General features: G+C 37.2%; 1 protein-coding gene across 1 annotated transcript in view; it reads left to right on the forward strand.

Annotated features, from left to right (window-relative positions):
- The window catches only part of MSH4 (mutS homolog 4), a 73,737-nt gene that overhangs the window by 39,301 nt on the left and 15,558 nt on the right, over positions 1-18,878 (forward strand). Inside the window, exons 7-13 of the mRNA XM_070748989.1 lie at positions 4,507-4,679; positions 9,882-9,949; positions 10,758-10,832; positions 12,088-12,152; positions 12,527-12,696; positions 14,187-14,323; positions 15,900-16,003. Coding sequence (XP_070605090.1) covers positions 4,507-4,679; positions 9,882-9,949; positions 10,758-10,832; positions 12,088-12,152; positions 12,527-12,696; positions 14,187-14,323; positions 15,900-16,003 — 792 coding nt within the window. The remainder of the gene's footprint in view (positions 1-4,506; positions 4,680-9,881; positions 9,950-10,757; positions 10,833-12,087; positions 12,153-12,526; positions 12,697-14,186; positions 14,324-15,899; positions 16,004-18,878) is intronic.

Genomic DNA, 18,878 nt, shown 5'->3' on the forward strand with positions numbered 1-18,878 from the left:
CCCTCCTTGCCTTTCGTAAAGTTCTTAAGACCCATCTCTGTCGTCAGGCATGGGGGAACTGACACATCTCCCCCGGGCTTATACAGTTTATACATGGAATGTTTGTGGGTGTGTTTGCTTTTAATAATGGGTTTTTTAGTGTTTTTTAAATTATTATATTTGTTTTTTACATTGTTCTTGTTATTGTTGTGAGCCGCCCCGAGTCTACGGAGAGGGGCGGCATACAAATCTAATAAATACAAATACAAATACAAGTGAAGTGGCTAGACCTTCCTTCACAGAATCTTTCTTTTGAAACAATGGAACAACATCTCTTCTCAACAAATTGTCCTTCTAATTGATTCTTTGGTCCATATATAGCCAAGACCTTAATGCCCTTCATTTCTAATTTTAAAGTAGTCAAAACCTATAAGTAATTACAGTTTTCACACAACAGATGTTTGGACAGACTATGTGTTAGTAGGTTTTTTGTTTGTTTTTGTTTGCATCTGATCCTTTGTCGCTAGTTAGCTAAGGAGATCAGGGATGTGAGGTTTAGGTTGTATTAATTATCTGTAAGATCTTATAAGGGATGTAGGAGGGAGAAGAAAGAGGGACTTGAAACTTTACAAGAAGGATTTCAGCTCTTGAAATCTACAGTGACATGAAGCAAAGGTTCAAGCTGTGGTTATGCTTTTTAAACATGGTTTTTGTGCTTTTTAACATAGCATTTCTTACAAAAACATATCTAATAAACTATAACTGTAACTATATTTCTTGACCTATCAAGAGATTGGTACAGAATGTTGCTAACATTCAGCACAGAATTATCCCTTTACATGTTTTTTTTAAAATGAGAAAGCTCTTAGCTGTTTTTCAACTTTATCTTTTCTTGTTTTTATGAGAGTGATGTAAGACCCTGATAAATGAGTTATAAGCAGCGGTGGGCTACGAGCTGGAACGCTAAATTGTGCTCGCCGCTGTGGCTCGTAAGTGCTTGCGGTGCCAGTTCGATTTTGCTTCTGCATCTGTGGAAATTGCGCAGGGAGCCGCAGATGCACCCATGTTTCGGCGAGGTTTTACCTGCGACTCTGTGCATGATTTTTCTACCTCCACAGGTGCAGAAGCAAAATCACGGTGGCCCTGCAAGCACTTACAAGACTCGTAGCCCACTGGTTATAAGTTTTGCCTTACAAACAGACGCTGCTATAAGCGTTGTATCTAATAATGAGATCTTGAGAAGCAGATGTAAAAAGTGTAAGGCAAGCTTAAGTATAATACAAATGATTAAATCTTGATGAATAACTTCAATGGGAATGGTTTATTCTCACTCTTTTCCTGGGATAATTGGGATATGTCTTTATGGGTAATACAGTTATTCTTAAAGGCCACCAAATTTGGTCCTGTACTCTAAATCAGTGTTTCCCAACCTTGGCAACTTGAAGATATTTGGACTTCAACTCCCAGAATTCCCCAGCCAGCGAATGCTGGCTGGGGAATTCTGGGAGTTGAAGTCCAAATATCTTCAAGTTGCCAAGGTTGGGAAACACTGCTCTAAATGCACCCAAAGTTATTACTATGTAATACTCACCAAGGTGCCGCCACCAAAGTTCTTATTCTAGTATTAAGTAGATTGTTATGAAACATGACCGGTCTCGGCTCTCAACTGATAGTAATAATATCCTATTCATTATGAAATGCAGTCCAAGGCTGCATTAATAGAGAGATAGAATCAAGATCACATTAAGTTCTAGTACCATTTTACAAAGCCTTATTATGGCCATACTTGGAATAATATTGCATCCAGTTTTGGTTATCACAATACAAAAAAGATGTTGAGCCTCTGGAAAAAGTGCAGGGAAGAACAACATCTTCAACTTTAGGAGAATTTAACTGCTATGGCCCTTCAGAGAAGCCTTGATGTTGCACAGTGATGATTATGCGATTGTATTAAATAAAAAGACTTGCTACTCCTAGATCCCCATTTTTGTTCCTGCACTTTACATTAGGTGCTAATCTTGTTCTCGCTAATTTGTTGCATTAATGTCAACACATTGCTGACATAAATTCTGGTGAAGGCAGTCCTTATTTTGCTTGACAGAGCATACATGTTTTGTGTAGTTTTGGTTCTTAGTAATATTACTATGAATAAATATTTAACATTTTGTCTTATGTGTTCTAATCACAGCATTAATTTGACAGATTGAGTAAATTATTTCCTTTTCACCAAGAAACAACATTTTTTTAAAGAAGCTTTTTGATCTGTTGAGTCAGATATTAAGAGACAAAATATACACTTGGATCATTAATGCATATTTTATGCATTAATTTGTTCACTCAATTTGGCTGCCACCAGTCTCAAACCTGCTTTAATGTACTGCATAATTATCATCTGAAATTTCTATCTTCCTGTATGCAAAGTTTTGGACCAGCTCCCTATAAACTACTTGCATAAGCTTTTCCTGCCCCACAAATAGGCTGCCATTTTACTGGATGTGCTGTGAAATACAGTGTTCCCTCGATTTTATATATTGCTGTGTGTTAAAATATTGCTGTGTGATAAATATTGCTGTGTGATAAATATTGGTCTATGCACTTCCTGTGTGCTACATATTGGTCTATGTACACTGCTCAAAAAAATAAAGGGAACACTTAAACAACACAATATAACTCCAAGTAAATCTAACTTCTGTGGAATCAAACTGTCCACTTAGGAAGCAACACTGATTGACAATCAATCTCATGTGCTGTTGTGCACATTCAACTTTGTACAGAACAAAGTATTCAATGAGAATATTTCATTCATTCAGATCTAGGATGTGTTTTTGTGTTCCCTTTATTTTTTTTGAGCAGTATGTTATACTTATGGTATTGTATGGAACTGTATGAAAATATTATTGGTTAGCTGCTGTATGTATAGAACTATATAGTCTGATATCTGGTTTGTATATGATTGCTTGACTTGGATATGTATGTAGTTGACTGTTTACTGTTTAATCTATTGTATACCTTGTAAATAATATTTATAGTCTTACTTATTTATCTGTGTTATTGGCTGAACAACCATCACTGCCACATATACTCTGTTTTCTAAGTTTAGGATTCTAAGATTGGTTATAAGCCCAGTGTGGAATACTAACAGAAGTCCTATCTATTAATGTTTCTTTCCCATTAAAAAGTTCTATTTCTGGAATTTTCTAAATTGCTTTACATGGTGTACTACTTTTTTATGAAATTGATGGATTCCCCCCCCTCCAGTACTAATGTCATAAACTGTTCTGGTTGGAATAGAGCATATGTAAAATTCAGCCTAGGTTTAAAAAGAATCCAGGTAGTTCTTAATTTACCACATTTTGTTTAGTGATGTTCAAAGTTACAACGGCACTAAAAAATGTGATTTACCACTGTTTTTCACACAATCGTTGCAGCATCTTCATGGTCACGTTTAGCAAATAACTCATATTTATGCCGTGTCCCAGAGTCATGTGATTCCCTTTTGCATCCTTATGACAAGCAAAGCCAATGGGGAAGCCAGATTTATTTACCAAATGAATTACTAACTTAACAACTGCCGTGATTCACTCTACATGTGTGGCAAGAAAGGTCATATAATAGGACAAAACTCACCAAACAAATGTCTCACTTATCAACAGAAATTTTGGGCTCAGTTGCCTTTACCTTTACTCAGCATAGGCAAAGGAGTTTAAGTACAAATGTAAGGGTATAACAAAATATGGCTACCAACTTTTTTACTACCATACTGTGGGCGTGGTGGCTTATGCATTTTTTCCCAACATCTTTCACTGCAAATTGGGTGCTCTGGGGTGGAGGTCCATTTTTGCTACCCCACTGCTTTCCACCCTGTCCGGGCAGCAGCCCACCCCTGGTTACAGCGTTATTTGCTGGTTGGAAGCCTGAATCAAATGAACTACAGAATGATCAAGGGCCATAGGATCTGATAAAAGAATTCTGCCATTTTTCGTGTTTCAACTTTTTGCATCTATATACTGAATTTGTAGCATAGTCTTCATTTAAGAGGGACCTCTTACCAAGAGCTATAACATCAGATCTAAAAACAAAGAGAGACAAATGAAAGTAAACTAACCACTAAATCAATCTCTAGTCAGCAGGAAGAGATAACAAAACATTATTAAAATTTTACCTCATTAGGGGAAAATAAAATATTTCAAAAAATAACTGACATGATTGGATAGTTGATAATACTTTCCAAATTCACCATAACCATTTACCAATAAATTCATAATGGATGGGCATTCTAGAGAAAAATCTAGTGTTAAAGCAATTTGGGGATATGATTTTTTAAATAACCAATAAAACAACATAGCATTGAGTTTATGCAACTTTGATAGGGGTGGTTCCACCTTGTGTTCTCTGCCTTTGGAAAGGCTTTGTGATTTGTGTACATATAGTGTTGCTAGTTTTGAAAACCAAACTATTAGTACACTTACATTTCCTTTAACTTTATTTAATGAGATTATTTTTCACGTTTGCATTGTATTTTCAAAGGAAAGGCCATACCCTTTTTGGCATTCTAAATTATACTAAGACACCAGGGGGAAGTCGAAGACTTCGCTCTAATATTCTGGAACCTCTGATTGATGCTGATAGTATCAACACAAGATTGGATTCTGTTCAAGAGCTTCTTCAGGATGAGGAATGCTTTTTTGGTCTTCAGTCAGGTAAACAACTTCTGCTTGGTAAAAGGAATAAAATAGTTCATAGTTAGATTGGTGCAGTGTACAGGTAGTCTTTGACTTACAACAGTTCATTTAGTGACTGTTCAAAATTAGAACAGCACTGAAAAAAGTGACTTATGACCATTTTGCACACTTATGACCATTGCAGCATTCCTTTAGTCACATAATCAAAATTTAGGCACTTAGCAACTGACTCATATTTATGATGGTTGCAAGGTAGCGAGATCAGGTGAGCAGCCTTTATGGCCTTCTGACATGCAAAGTCCATGGGGAACCATGATTCACTTATCAACCATGTTACAAGCTTAACAACTGCAGTGATTCACTTAACAACTCTGGCAAGAAAGGTCACAAAATGGGGCAGAATTCACTTAACAGTCACATTTAACAACAGACATTTTGGGCTCAATTGTGGTCATAAATTGAAGACTACCTGACTCATTTTTTTAATTTTCAAAACTTCTGAATGTATTAATTCATATCATTAATAAATTAGTATTGTAAATAAGTTACCCAAATGTAAAACGTTAACAAGTTAAATATAGGACAGGCATCTTAAACATTATTTTACCTATGTTTAATTATAATTCAAGAACAGCCAAACAAAAAAATACTAAAGGCTCAGTAAATAAAAGGGTAAAATTATTTTTAAAATCCAGAGTCAGTGATGAAAATAAGTATCAGAGAATTTAAGAAAGGATTTTACAACCTTCTTGGACAATTGATTACAAAAAAGAAAAGCTGCTACTGAATAATCACAGAAGCAATGAAAATTACTGGCCATTTTCAATGGCCATTGGGTATATAACAAATTTTAATAGCATATGTGATATAGATTCAACTTCTCTATCTGAGCACAAGCAAGCTCAGGAATTTTATCTATCTAACTACCGGTAATTGTCAGCCTAATTGGTAGTACCCCAGTTCATGTCAAAGTAAAATATCTCCAATGGGGAGCATGGAATATATTTTTTAAATGTAGACCAACGAACGAGGGAATGATTGCATTGTAGAAAAATATGGAAAATACTAGCTCTGTCAGTCTGACAATCTAAATCCCAAATTCTTTGCTTCAGTTCAACAAGAGTTTAATCAAAGCCAAGAGCAGAGAGTGCTGACAAATAAGGGCTGCAGTACACCAAATCACTGTTAATTTGTCTCCTTAGGTTAGATCTAAACTTCGCTGGTGATGTGAGATTCGCTCAAAGACTTCCATTAGCCAGAATTTATGTCAGCCAAATTTGATTATTATGTGCATGATCAAAAGGAATTATTTATATCTGTAAAAAAGGGGAGGAGGGGAATAGCATAGTTGCCCACATACAGAATTTATTTTAATTTTTTTTAAACAAAATTAAATGTTTACCAAGGCTTTTGCAGTTTGTCAATTGAGAAATTCCTTTTTGAACCTCGGAAGGTGAAACTGGAGGTCATTCAGAGAGAGATTCATCAAGAAGCTGGACATGGGCTTTATTGCCTTGGGACACATTAAATTACCAAGAAAGTACCGTAGGTAGTCCAAGTCTCTAGAGATTTGGTATTTTCAGAGTTAACTCTGGATGGAGTTGAGAAACAAGACTCCAAAACAGAATAATTTGTATTGATGACAGCCCACTGAATGCTTTAGATTTTTCAATTTTGTGGGTTTCTTTCCCCCTTTAAAAGCTTCTTATGGCCCTTCTTTAGGAACTAAAATGTTTCATGTTAGGGAGAACCGTTATATATACTATATAGGGATTTTTATAAGCTAGAGTTACATTTTGAGAATTACGTTTCAAGATTGGATCAGTTGTTAAACTGATGTGAAGAAGATTTCTGGGCAAGTTGACTATACCTTGGGACAAAGGTAATGATTTTTTGATAAGTAGAGATTATTTCATGGGGGTTGACTGCAAATGGATTGTTTTAGGAAAGTAGACAATGGCAGCAAAAACCAGAAAAAGTGGCATGGACCAGTCTACTAATCCAAACTGGTCTGTTTCCTTTCCAAAGGGATGAATCATTGACTAGTTAGGTTCAATCAAATGAGAAGCAAAGTCATTTTAAGAAGGGCGGCATAACGAGTGAACGAACGAACCAACGAACGAATGCACCTGTTATTTATATGTGATCATTCTCTGGACAAAGTATAAAAATGCTGGAAAATATTTACAGGAAAGGGCGAAGATGTTTGTATTTAGTACAGTAATACCTCATCTTACGAACTTAATTGGTTCCGGGATGAGGTTCATAAGGTGAAAAGTTCGTAAGATGAAACAATGTTTCCCATAGGAATCAATGGAAAAGCCAATAATACGTGCAAGCCCATTAGGAAAATCCAAAACATTAAGGCTTTTTTTTAAAAAAAGCAGGGGGGGGTAGACTAAGCTGAGGCAAACGGAGTGGGGGGAGGGACAGCGAGAGGTGGTAAGAGGTTGCAGTCCCAATAAAGCAAGGCGAAAAGAGCCTCTCTTGAGCTCCATGGGTCTTTCCCTCCCGTTTTTGCTCACCCTGTCCTGCTCATTTTCCCCACTCCTTTCTCCTCTTGAGCTCCATGAGTCCCTCCCGTTTTTGCTCACCCTGTCCTGTTCATTTTCCCCACTCCTTTCTCCTCTTGAGCTCCATGGGTCCCTCCCGTTTTTGCTCACCCTGTCCTGCTCATTTTCCCCACTCCTTTCTCCTCTTGAGCTCCATGGATCCCTTCCGTTTTTGCTCACCATGTCCTGCTCTTTTTCCCCACTCCTTTCTCCTCTTGAGCTTCATGGGTCCCTCCCGTTTTTGCTCACCATGTCCTGCTCATTTTCCCCACTCCTTTCTCCTCTTGAGCTCCATGGGTCCCTCCCGTTTTTGCTCACCCTGTCCTGCTCATTTTCCCCACTACTTTCTCCTCTTGAGCTCCATGGGTCCCTCCCGTTTTTGCTCACCCTGTCCTGCTCATTTTCCCCACTCCTTTCTCCTCTTGAGCTTCATGGGTCCCTCCCATTTTTGCTCACCATGTCCTGCTCATTTTCCCCACTCCTTTCTCCTCTTGAGCTCCATGGGTCCCTCCCGTTTTTGCTCACCCTGTCCTGCTCATTTTCCCCACTACTTTCTCCTCTTGAGCTCCATGGGTCCCTCCCGTTTTTGCTCACCCTGTCCTGCTCATTTTCCCCACTCCTTTCTCCTCTTGAGCTCCATGGGTCCCTCCCGTTTTTGCTCACCATGTCCTGCTCATTTTCCCCACTCCTTTCTCCTCTTGAGCTCCATGGATCCCTTCCGTTTTTGCTCACCATGTCCTGCTCTTTTTCCCCACTCCTTTCTCCTCTTGAGCTTCATGGGTCCCTCCCGTTTTTGCTCACCATGTCCTGCTCATTTTCCCCACTCCTTTCTCCTCTTGAGCTCCATGGGTCCCTCCCGTTTTTGCTCACCCTGTCCTGCTCATTTTCCCCACTACTTTCTCCTCTTGAGCTCCATGGGTCCCTCCCGTTTTTGCTCACCATGTCCTGCTCATTTTCCCCACTCCTTTCTCCTCTTGAGCTTCATGGGTCCCTCCCATTTTTGCTCACCATGTCCTGCTCATTTTCCCCACTCCTTTCTCCTCTTGAGCTCCATGGGTCCCTCCCGTTTTTGCTCACCCTGTCCTGCTCATTTTCCCCACTCCTTTCTCCTCTTGAGCTCCATGGGTCCCTCCCGTTTTTGCTCACCCTGTCCTGCTCATTTTCCCCACTCCTTTCTCCTCTTGAGCTCCATGGGTCCCTCCCGTTTTTGCTCACCATGTCCTGCTCATTTTCCCCACTCCTTTCTCCTCTTGAGCTCCATGGGTCCCAACCATTTTTGCTCACCCTGTCCTGCTCATTTTCCCCACTCCTTTCTCCTCTTGAGCTCCATGGGTCCCTCCCGTTTTTGCTCACCCTGTCCTGCTCATTTTCCCCACTCCTTTCTCCTCTTGAGCTCCATGGGTCCCTCCCGTTTTTGCTCACCATGTCCTGCTCATTTTCCCCACTCCTTTCTCCTCTTGAGCTCCATGGGTCCCTCCCGTTTTTGCTCACTATGTCCTGCTCATTTTCCCCACTCCTTTCTCCTCTTGAGCTCCATGGGTCCCTCCCGTTTTTGCTCACCCTGTCCTGCTCATTTCCCCCACTCCTTTCTCCTCTTGAGCTTCATGGGTCCCTCCCGTTTTTGCTCACCCTGTCCTGCTCATTTTCCCCACTCCTTTCTCCTCTTGAGCTCCATGGGTCCCTCCCGTTTTTGCTCACCATGTCCTGCTCATTTTCCCCACTCCTTTCTCCTCTTGAGCTCCATGGGTCCCTCCCGTTTTTGCTCACCATGTCCTGCTCATTTTCCCCACTCCTTTCTCCTCTTGAGCTCCATGGGTCCCTCCCGTTTTTGCTCACCCTGTCCTGCTCATTTCCCCCACTCCTTTCTCCTCTTGAGCTCCATGGGCCCCCCCGTTTTTGCTCACCATGTCCTGCTCATTTTCCCCACTCCTTTCTCCTCTCTTGAGCTCCATGAGTCTTTTCCCCAAACAGTTTGGAAGGGGGGAGTTTGTCGCTGGGATTCAAAGCAGCGCTGGCAAAAATGAAGGGAATCGAGGAGCCTCAAGGAAATCCCGACGGCGCTTCGGGTTCGTAAGGTGAAAATAGTGTGGAATAAGAGGCAAAAAAATCTTAAACACTGGGTTCGTATCATGAAAAGTTCGTATGAAGAGGGATTTGTAAGATGAGGTATCACTGTATTGTCATACCTGCAAAACACAGTGTTAGCACCAAAACAATAACCTCCCAATGGTATTTGTGTCCATTTCTTGCTTGCCATTATTCCCTAACCCCCACACCATGTTTATAAGATAGTTGATTCACAGTGTAACTGGAGAAAAGGAAAAGGGAATGGAGGCAGGTAATTTTACATTCCACCAAATATATCAATGGTGGGTTGCTGCATGCGTGGGTTCGCAGTTCTGAACCAGTAGCAAAGGTAAGCGAAAACAACTACTGAAATATACCATAATTTCTACAGATAGAGGAAACAAGTCTCCATCTCAATAATGATTATGTTTTCACAAATCTAATTTCTGTCCTTTTAATAAAAACATGAAACTTGAAATACACATTCAAAACAGTTTAAATTTGAATAATTTTGTACATGTGTAGAAATAAATCCTAGAATTTCAGTTTAACTAGTTTGTGGATCAAACTAAAAGTTCTGTTTGATTTTTTTTCTCCCCAGTTATAGGAAGATTTTTGGACACTGAACAATTACTTTCAGTTTTAGTACAAATTCCAAAGCAGGATACGGTATGTTTTTAAATATTTCAATGGAATGCATTATAAATATCTATCAATTATCTGTTTCTATTGCTTGTTTGTTTTAGAGAATTCTATTCTCATAGAAAATATAAATCAAAACCACTTTCTAAAAAGATTTTCAGATAGGAATACACAAACATACATACTGTATATAGAGAGATGATATTTTTATTCTTTGCATTATACTAGAAGTGTTGGATTCTCTATCATTTATTTTAGCTTGCCAGAACCAAGCTAAAATAATAATTTATAGTTAGTTTTTCATTTTCAATAAAGTAAATATATGGTTTAATTTTCATGACACAAAATTAAACTCTTTTAAAATTTTATTGTTTGTTTTTTATCAGTAATCAAAGGTTTTAATTATTTAGTATTATACTGGGTAAGAAAGGACATGAAAGTCTTTATTTAAACAAATCAGAAGAATCAGAAAAATTACAGAATCAGAAAAAATAAAATACTGTAGTTGTTACTTAACTTGGAAACTACATTGCTCTTTTTTCTTTCTCCTTATTTTCTTCCCATTTTTCTTCAAACCTTCACAGTATGAAACTACGCAATGTTAATACCAAGAGGATGCACTGTAGTATAATACTGCCAAGTTAAAGACTCTGGGAACAAACAATTTATTGGAGAAAGCCGGAAATATATTTTAACGTCTCTAACATAGTAGCTCTCGTTATTGTGCTTACAAAGAATATAATAATTACAGTTAAGCACAAATAGCTATGATAATAAACAGTATCTAGGCTGTTTTCTACTGTACCAACAATAATCTGATATGTTTTTTAAATAGGTTAATGCGTCTGAATCAAAGATAACCAATTTAATTTATCTGAAGCATACTTTGGAACTTGTGGAGCCTTTGAAGGTATTATATCCTAAAATGCTATGTAAATACCAATTATGGTTATCAGTTCATTAATTCTGAAATCAAGGATTATACCGGGTTCTCAAACTCAATTTACCGGGGGCCGCTGGAGGTAGTGTCTGGGTGAGGCTGGGCCGCATCAGGTTTTCCACAAGAAAAGCTCTTATAAAAACATTCCAATGTACACTGCTTTGTTGTTGCTGTGAGCCACCCCAAATCTGAGGAGAGGGGCGGCATACAAATCTAATAAATAATAATAATAAAAATTATAAGAGAAAAAACATATTGCTCAGAAGCCGCCTCCTTTCCTTTATCAAAAAAGTTGCTCTTCTAAATTAAAATTGACAGAAGATAAATATCAGTTATTTTCCACAAATCAAGTGTAGATTTGCCTTTGACAGTTGTATGATTATTTTTGGGGGTCAGGTCGTGAGCCCCTGTTTTGATACATTCCAAATATCAATACAATTAGTAGTATATTTTATGATGTAGCTAAGAATATATGGAATTTTAATAGCAATAGCACTTAGACTTACTGTATATAACACTTCACAGTGCTTTACAGCCCCCTCTAAGCGGTTTACATAGTCAGTATATTGTCCCCAACAACCTGGATCCTCATTTTACTGACCTTGGAAGGATGGACGAGTGAGTCAACCTTGAACCAGTGAAACCTAAACTGCCAAATTGCTGGCAGCCGCTGATCAGCAGAAGTAGCCTGCAGTACTGCATTCTAACCACTGGGCACTGCAACTCTTAATATGATTCAAAGTCATTTTACGAATTCAGTTGATACCTACCTCAGATAAAATACTACTAGAACAAATCAAAATCCTATGTATTAATGTTCTAAAATGAGTTACATTTCTAATAAAAAGAGTATTTTAAGCAATTCAGTACTGTCTTCCTCAACATATTATTGATTTACAAATTATTTTCTTCAATTTATATTTTATTATATTGATAAAGATACTATTTTTAGCAATATTTTGGTTAAGGTAATCATTGTTGTGGTGAAAGTGGCATGAATCAATTTTAAAAAGTGATTACTTTTTAAATTACTTGGTCGATACTATTTAAGCCAATTCTTCTGTGCATATATTTATTATACTATAATTTTTTATTTATTTATATTTTAAATAATTTTAAAAAATAAAGTTATATTTCTTTACCCCCAAACCTTAGTGAAGTAAGATAGTAGTACATCTATATTCCTGTTCTCTTGTTCATAAAGATTTTAATGTTATTTTAACAGGAAGCCTTAAAAAGCTATAACACGCCATTGTTAAAAGCTTATTACAGCTCTTTGGAAGATAGCAGGTACTATATTATAAATACAATTTTATATCTAAAATTTTACATTAGACAATAAAAGTTTAAGTTACTACTTATTATAATTGTTGATATTACTCATGTCAACAAAGATAGTAGTATTTAGATTTAAGTAAGTAATTATTAACTTGTTTTATCACAAATGAAATTGTAACTAACTAAAGAATTCCAACAGAAATAGTATTATTTCAAGAAAAAAGTTTTTCAGATAATAATGAAAAATAAATATTGGATTAGGCAGTTCAACGAACATAGTGAGATTATAAAAATATATTACCTGAGTTGGGATAAAAATTCTTTTAGGCAGTTAATACATTGTGAAATATAACTATCATTTCCACAATTATGTTTAATTTCTCTAGGTTTGGGATTATTCTTGAAAAGATTAAAACTGTTATTAATGATGATACAAGATACACAAAAGGATGTTTGAATATGAGAACTCAAAAGTGCTATGCGGTGAAACCTAATATAAATGAATTTCTTGATATAGCACGAAGAACGTACACTGAAATAGTGGATGATATAGCTGGTATGGGAAGACAATTTAGAATAATAATGTACCAGAATATATTTGTTTATTTATTATTAAATATACTTGCCATCATCTCACCATGGGGCTGGCTTACAACAATAGAACATAAAATTATAAAACATGTAAATTTAACAATGAAACTATAAAAATAAATATTGAAGTACAGAAATATATACTCTTTAATAATTTACAATACAGTATTAGTGCATTCAGAAATATGTGCCTTACAAATAAATATATGAATGTATATTTAAGAAAATGCAGTCTTAAATTTTCAGAGTTTAAGTCAAATAAAATTATTTAAAGATTATAAAATGTTATTCACATTGGGCAATATCTCCTAGAATATTCTTCTTTCTTGACTATTTTGAAATAAATGGGAACTGTGTCAGCTTTAATAATTTCTTCATATTTGTTAGCCAGCTGACAAATTTAAAGAAAGTGATATAAAAAAGAAATGAGTATACAATAGGTAATAGATAGAGGCATATATTAGAATAGAATAGAAAGGAGAGTTACATGTGAGATAAATTTATTTTTTATGGATTAAGACAGAGTTAGTGTATGGAACAGGGATCTCTACTTATGGCCCTCTAGGTCAGTGATGGTGAATGTTTTTTGGTTCAAGTGCCAAAAGGGTGTGTGCGTGTGCGATCGTGTGTGTATGTGTGCCCACATCCATAATGCAATGCCCTCCCACCACACATGCACACTCACACACTCACTGCCACCACCACCCCATGTTCCCCTCCACCCATGGTCACAGGCCTCACTAAAACCTACAGACTTCCAATAGGTCTATTGGGCCATTTTTCGCCATCCCCAGGGTTCAGGAGGCTTTCCTGAAGCTTGGGGAGAATGAAAATGGTGGAAAAGTAGGCCAAATATCAGTTGGCCAGCCTGTGCATGGGTGCTGGAGCTGACATAGGGCAACACCTTGTGTGCCCTTAGATATGGCTCTGTGTGCCACCTATGGCATGTGAGCCATAGATTCACCATCAGGCTCTAGGTCCTATTGTATGTGTCCTTCCTTCTTCCCTTTCTCCCTCCCTATATTTTGAATTTATTTGTGGGAAAGGGTTGTCATATGCATTTTCCTTATGTGGAAAGCAAACTATAAAACACTATTTAGATTTTTCAAGATTTAACACTTTTTAAAGAAGGAAGCTGTTTACATGCTGTGGAATTATAAAGAGGAATAATTTGTGAGTTACTTCTTGAATCAAAATTATTTTGGCCCAAGGAAAGTTCTGAAATTTCAGATGTGAGATGTTAACTCCTTGATACTATTTTTTTATTACCGGTACTTTCTGCTCATTTTTATAGTGACATAATACTAATACAAAGTTATTTTGCTTTTTTTTTAAAAAAAAAATCATATTATTTTCTGATATATTAATTTGAATTAACACACTAATTACTTTTAGTGTCAGTTCAGTGTGGTTGACTGTCATTACTAAAATGTTTATTTATACCTTACAATTAAGGAATGATAACACAACTTGCAGAAAAATATAACCTTCCTTTGAAAACAAGCTTTAGTTCAGCTCGAGGATTTTTTATCCAGATAAGTGCTGATTGTGCAGCAGTACACAATGGTCAACTTCCTTCAGAATTTACCAAGGTAAGCAGTTTGAAAATGTTGGCTCTCAAATCTATTATTTTATTTTAGTTTCATCCTGTGTTTAGTACTTTATAAGTAACTCAAGGCAGCAGACATACATTATTCTTATTCTTCCTCCTATTATTGCCACAATAATCATCCTGTGAGGTGAATTGACTGAGAGAGTGACTGGCCCTAAGTTACCCAGCAGGCTTCTATGCCTGAGGCATGAAAATTGGTCAACTCAATTTAACTAATGTATTTTTTCACTAAAGAATACTGCTGATTTTTATATAAATAAGGAAGTATATAATGTAACAAATGGTATTTTTATTTTATTATTTCCATAACCCTAGTAATTTGTATAGACTGAATTATCTTTGCAGTCTGTTTTCAGTATTTGTGTGATGTTATAACACAGTTTAATGGAAGATACTGAATGAATGTTGCTGCCTTTGTATATCAGGACTGGAATAAAAAAATATTTTATCGTTTATTACTATTTATCTTTTAATAACGAACAATGTTACCACCATAACTTACTAATGCTATAATTTTGTGTCCTTGCTCTGTTACTAGTATAATTGGCTAAATGTTTAAAAATAATTAATATATTTCTATTTCTTTCTTTCTTTTTTATTCATTCATTCATTCATTCATTCATTCATTCTATTTTTTTAATGCCGCCCTTCTCCTTAGACTCAAGGCAGCTTACAACATGTTAGCAATAGCACTTTTTAACAGAGCCAGCATATTTTTATTTTATGATCATGATCATAATTTATCAATTGCTGCTTGCATGTGCACTGAGAGCTTATGCACTGGAAACAAATTCCTTGTGTGTCCAATCATATTTCTTCATTAAAGAATTATATTCTATTATAAAGAATTATATTCTATTATAAAGAATTATATTCTATTATAAAGAATTATATTCTATTATAAAGAATTATATTCTATTATAAAGAATTATATTCTATTATAAAGAATTATATTGTATTGTATTGTATTTTAGCACACACTTTAGAGATAATTTTTGGTTTATCTTCAGAAATTAGGAGTACGGTATAATTATAAGAACATAAGAGCATAAGAAGAGCCATGCTGAATCAGCATTCTGTGTCACACAGTGACCCACCAATTGTACATAGGGATCTTGAGCAGAAAGAGAAAGCAAAACCCTCCCTTTCTCTTGACCCCCAACAAATGGTACTCAAGGGAATCCTGCCTGCCTCAACCAGCATAGAGACGGCACTTGGACATCCGTTTTAATAACCACCAATACACTTGGCATCCATGAATCTGTCTAATCCTGCCTTGAAGCTATCAAGGCTGACAGCTGTCAAGACCTCTTCTGGAAGTAAATTCCATAAACCAATGAACCTCTGGGTGAAGGAATATTTCCCTTTATTTATCCTCACTTTCTTACCTATGAGCTTTAGGGAGTATCCCCTCTTCCTAGTATTCTGTGATAGAGAAAATCATTTTTCTCTATCCCCCTTTTCTATCCCATGCATGATTTTATACACTTCGATTATTCAACATATTTAATATATTATTAATATATATTAATGTCCAGTTCAAAAATTTCTCACAGATTACTAAAATGAAAAATGTATATAGTTTTACTTCACCCGATTTAATGAAAATGAATGAAAGATGCCAGGAATCCTTGAGAGAAATCTATCACATGACTTACTTGTGAGTAACGATTACATTCATTATTGTAAGTAGAATCACTGTGTTAAAGGATTATTTAATAATGAGACTTTTAAAATTGTTGTCATGAAGAACCGTAGACTATAAAGTCTGTGGATTTAAAGACAAGGACTGTGCCTCAATTCTGGATCCAAACTGGACTTTTAGAAGTTTTAGGACTCTTTCCTGTCTTCGTGATTTAGTCTCTACTACTTGATGCTTGTTGTACGGTGTACATAATTTAGATGTCTGCCAATAATCAGACACCAAAATGGGTGTTACATAAACAAATACGATTGTGTTTATTTGGCTTTCCCAGAAAAAAATATTTTTTATTTATTTTTGTTTTGCATTTCAGGACTGGCCATTTCCCTCAAAGAGGGACTCTGGCACTCTTTTATTAGCAGCCTCTACCAAAGAAATGGAATACACTGAAAACTTAGAATTTTGAAGGCAAGAGGTCTCTTTAGAGCCACCTTGTGTCATCTCTACAACTGTCACTGGTCTTGTGGCAAACTGTATAAGAGATGCACAAGTGACTTATATTGTATATATCATTTATTATATCTTTGTCTGTGAATGTACAGTGATCCCTCGAGTTTTGCGATCTCGATCTTCGCGAAACGCTATATCGCGATTTTTTTAAAAAATTAATTAAAAAAACCCCACTTCCGGGTTTGGCTTCGGGAGTCAGCTGGGAAGCGGCGCGGCTGTTTTAAAAGGTCGCAGCCGGCCTGGGGGGCTTCCCAGCACCCCCCCAAACCCCCAACCTGGGTCTTCCTGGCCGCCCACGCAAAGGGGAAACCCCAGCTCCTCGCTGATGCCCGCCGCTCGCCCGCCCGCCAGCAAGAGGGGGAAGACCCAGGGAAGGTTCCTTCGGCCGCCCAGCAGCTGATCTGCTCGGTAGCGCAGCAGCAGCGAGGAGCCGAATCGGTAGCGCAGCAGCAGCGAGGAGCCGCGGCGGGGAACGCAAACTCCACCATCTACGCATGCGCGGCCATATAAAAAAGGGCGCGCATGCGCAGATGGTGTTTTTACTTCCGCAACCCTACATCGCGAAAAATCGATTATCGCGAGGGGTCTTGGAACGGAACCCTCGCGATAATAGAGGGATCACTGTATATGTGCATGTGTTTATACACACACAAACACTCCAAAGGTAATTTAAACATAAAATAGAAGCAATAAAAATAGAGGTTTTGTAAGTTTAGTTCCCCTTTTAGAACAAAATGTTTACTTTGATAATTAGATCAATTCTTAGTGTATTCAATGAAGAGTGCATGTGCAACTGAACATTTCATTCACTATGAACTTTTCAACTCATCTCTGGCATTAGCTAAAAACAGCTGATCCATTTCCAAAGAATAAATATGTGTACAGTGGTACCTCTACTTAAGAACCTAATTCGTTCTATGACCAGGTTCTTAAGTAGAAAAGTTTGTAAGTAGAAGAATTTTTCCCATAGGAATTAATGTAAAAGCAAATAATGCCTGCAAAACCATTAGGAAAGAAATAAAAGCTCAGAATTTGGGTGGGCGATGGAGGAGGAAGAAGAGGAGGAGGACAGTTGCTACCGAAGGAAGAAGGTGAGGTGAGGGGAATCAAAAAAATCCAAAACTTTAAGGCTTAAAAAAAAAGAGGGATTCTGAGGCAGCGAGGAGGAGCACACGCCTCTCATATACATGGCGTGAGGCTGCCTCCCATACACTGTGCCAGAGAGAGAAACCCAGGGGGAATGGCAGGAAACTAGTCGGGCCTTCGTGCCACTCTCAAATTTCCTGGGAATTTTTTCCGGGCTCGGGTTTTTAAATAGAAAATGGTTCTTAAGAAGAGGCAAAAAAAATCTTGAACACCCAGTTCTTATCTAGAAAGGTTCTTAAGTAGAGGTGTTCTTAGGTGGAGGTACCACTGTACTTGGTAAGCTTACTTGCCTGATGACATGAGCAGCTAATGAGCATACCTAATGATGTAATTAGAGAATATATGGTACACTTAGATATACTACTGTGGTCAAGAATACCTCAGAAAAAATGGAGTTGCCTTCATAGTCAATAAAATAATAGGAAAGCAGTACTGGGATACAATCTCCCAAATAACAGAATGCTTTCAGTTCGAATCCAAGAAAAACCATCCAACATCACAGTAGTCCAAGTCTATGCCCCAACCACTGGCGGTGAAGAGGCTGAAGTTAATCAGTTCTAGGAAGTCCTACAACACCATCTAGTGTTAACACCAAAAAATAATGTCCTTATCATCATGAGGGATTGGAATGCTAAAGTAGGAAGCCAAAAGGTAACCGGAATAACAGGTAAATTTGGCCTTGGAGTACAAAATGAAGCAGGGCACAGGTTGATAGAATTTTGACAAGAGAATACAATAGTCATAGCAAAGACTCTTTTCTAACAAGAGATGATTCTATACATGGACATCCTCAGACAGTCAACATAGAAATCAGATTGATTGTGTGCTCTGCCGCCAAAGATGAAGAAGCTCTATACAATCAGTAAATACAAGACCAGGAGCTGACTGTGGCTAAAATCATGAACTCCTTGTTGCAAAATTTAGACTTAAATTGAAGAAAGTAGGGAAAAGCACTAAGCCACTCAGGTATGAAGTAAATCATATCCCTGCTGAATATACAGTAGCGATGACAAATAGATTTAAGGAATTAGATCTGATAGACAGGGTGCTTGAAGAATTATGGATGGAGGTTTTGCAACGTGGTACAAAAGGTAGCAACTAAAACCATCCCAAAGAAAATAAAATGCAAGAAAGCAAAATGGCAGGAAGGAATCACTGGAGAAGAGCTTAATGCTAGGAACAATTGAGGGCAAAAGCAGCCGGCATGAGCTTAAATGGACTCCGGGGGATTATAGAG

The sequence above is a fragment of the Erythrolamprus reginae genome, chromosome 3 (assembly GCF_031021105.1).
Source record: "Erythrolamprus reginae isolate rEryReg1 chromosome 3, rEryReg1.hap1, whole genome shotgun sequence".
Classification (NCBI taxonomy): Eukaryota; Metazoa; Chordata; class Lepidosauria; order Squamata; family Dipsadidae; genus Erythrolamprus; species Erythrolamprus reginae.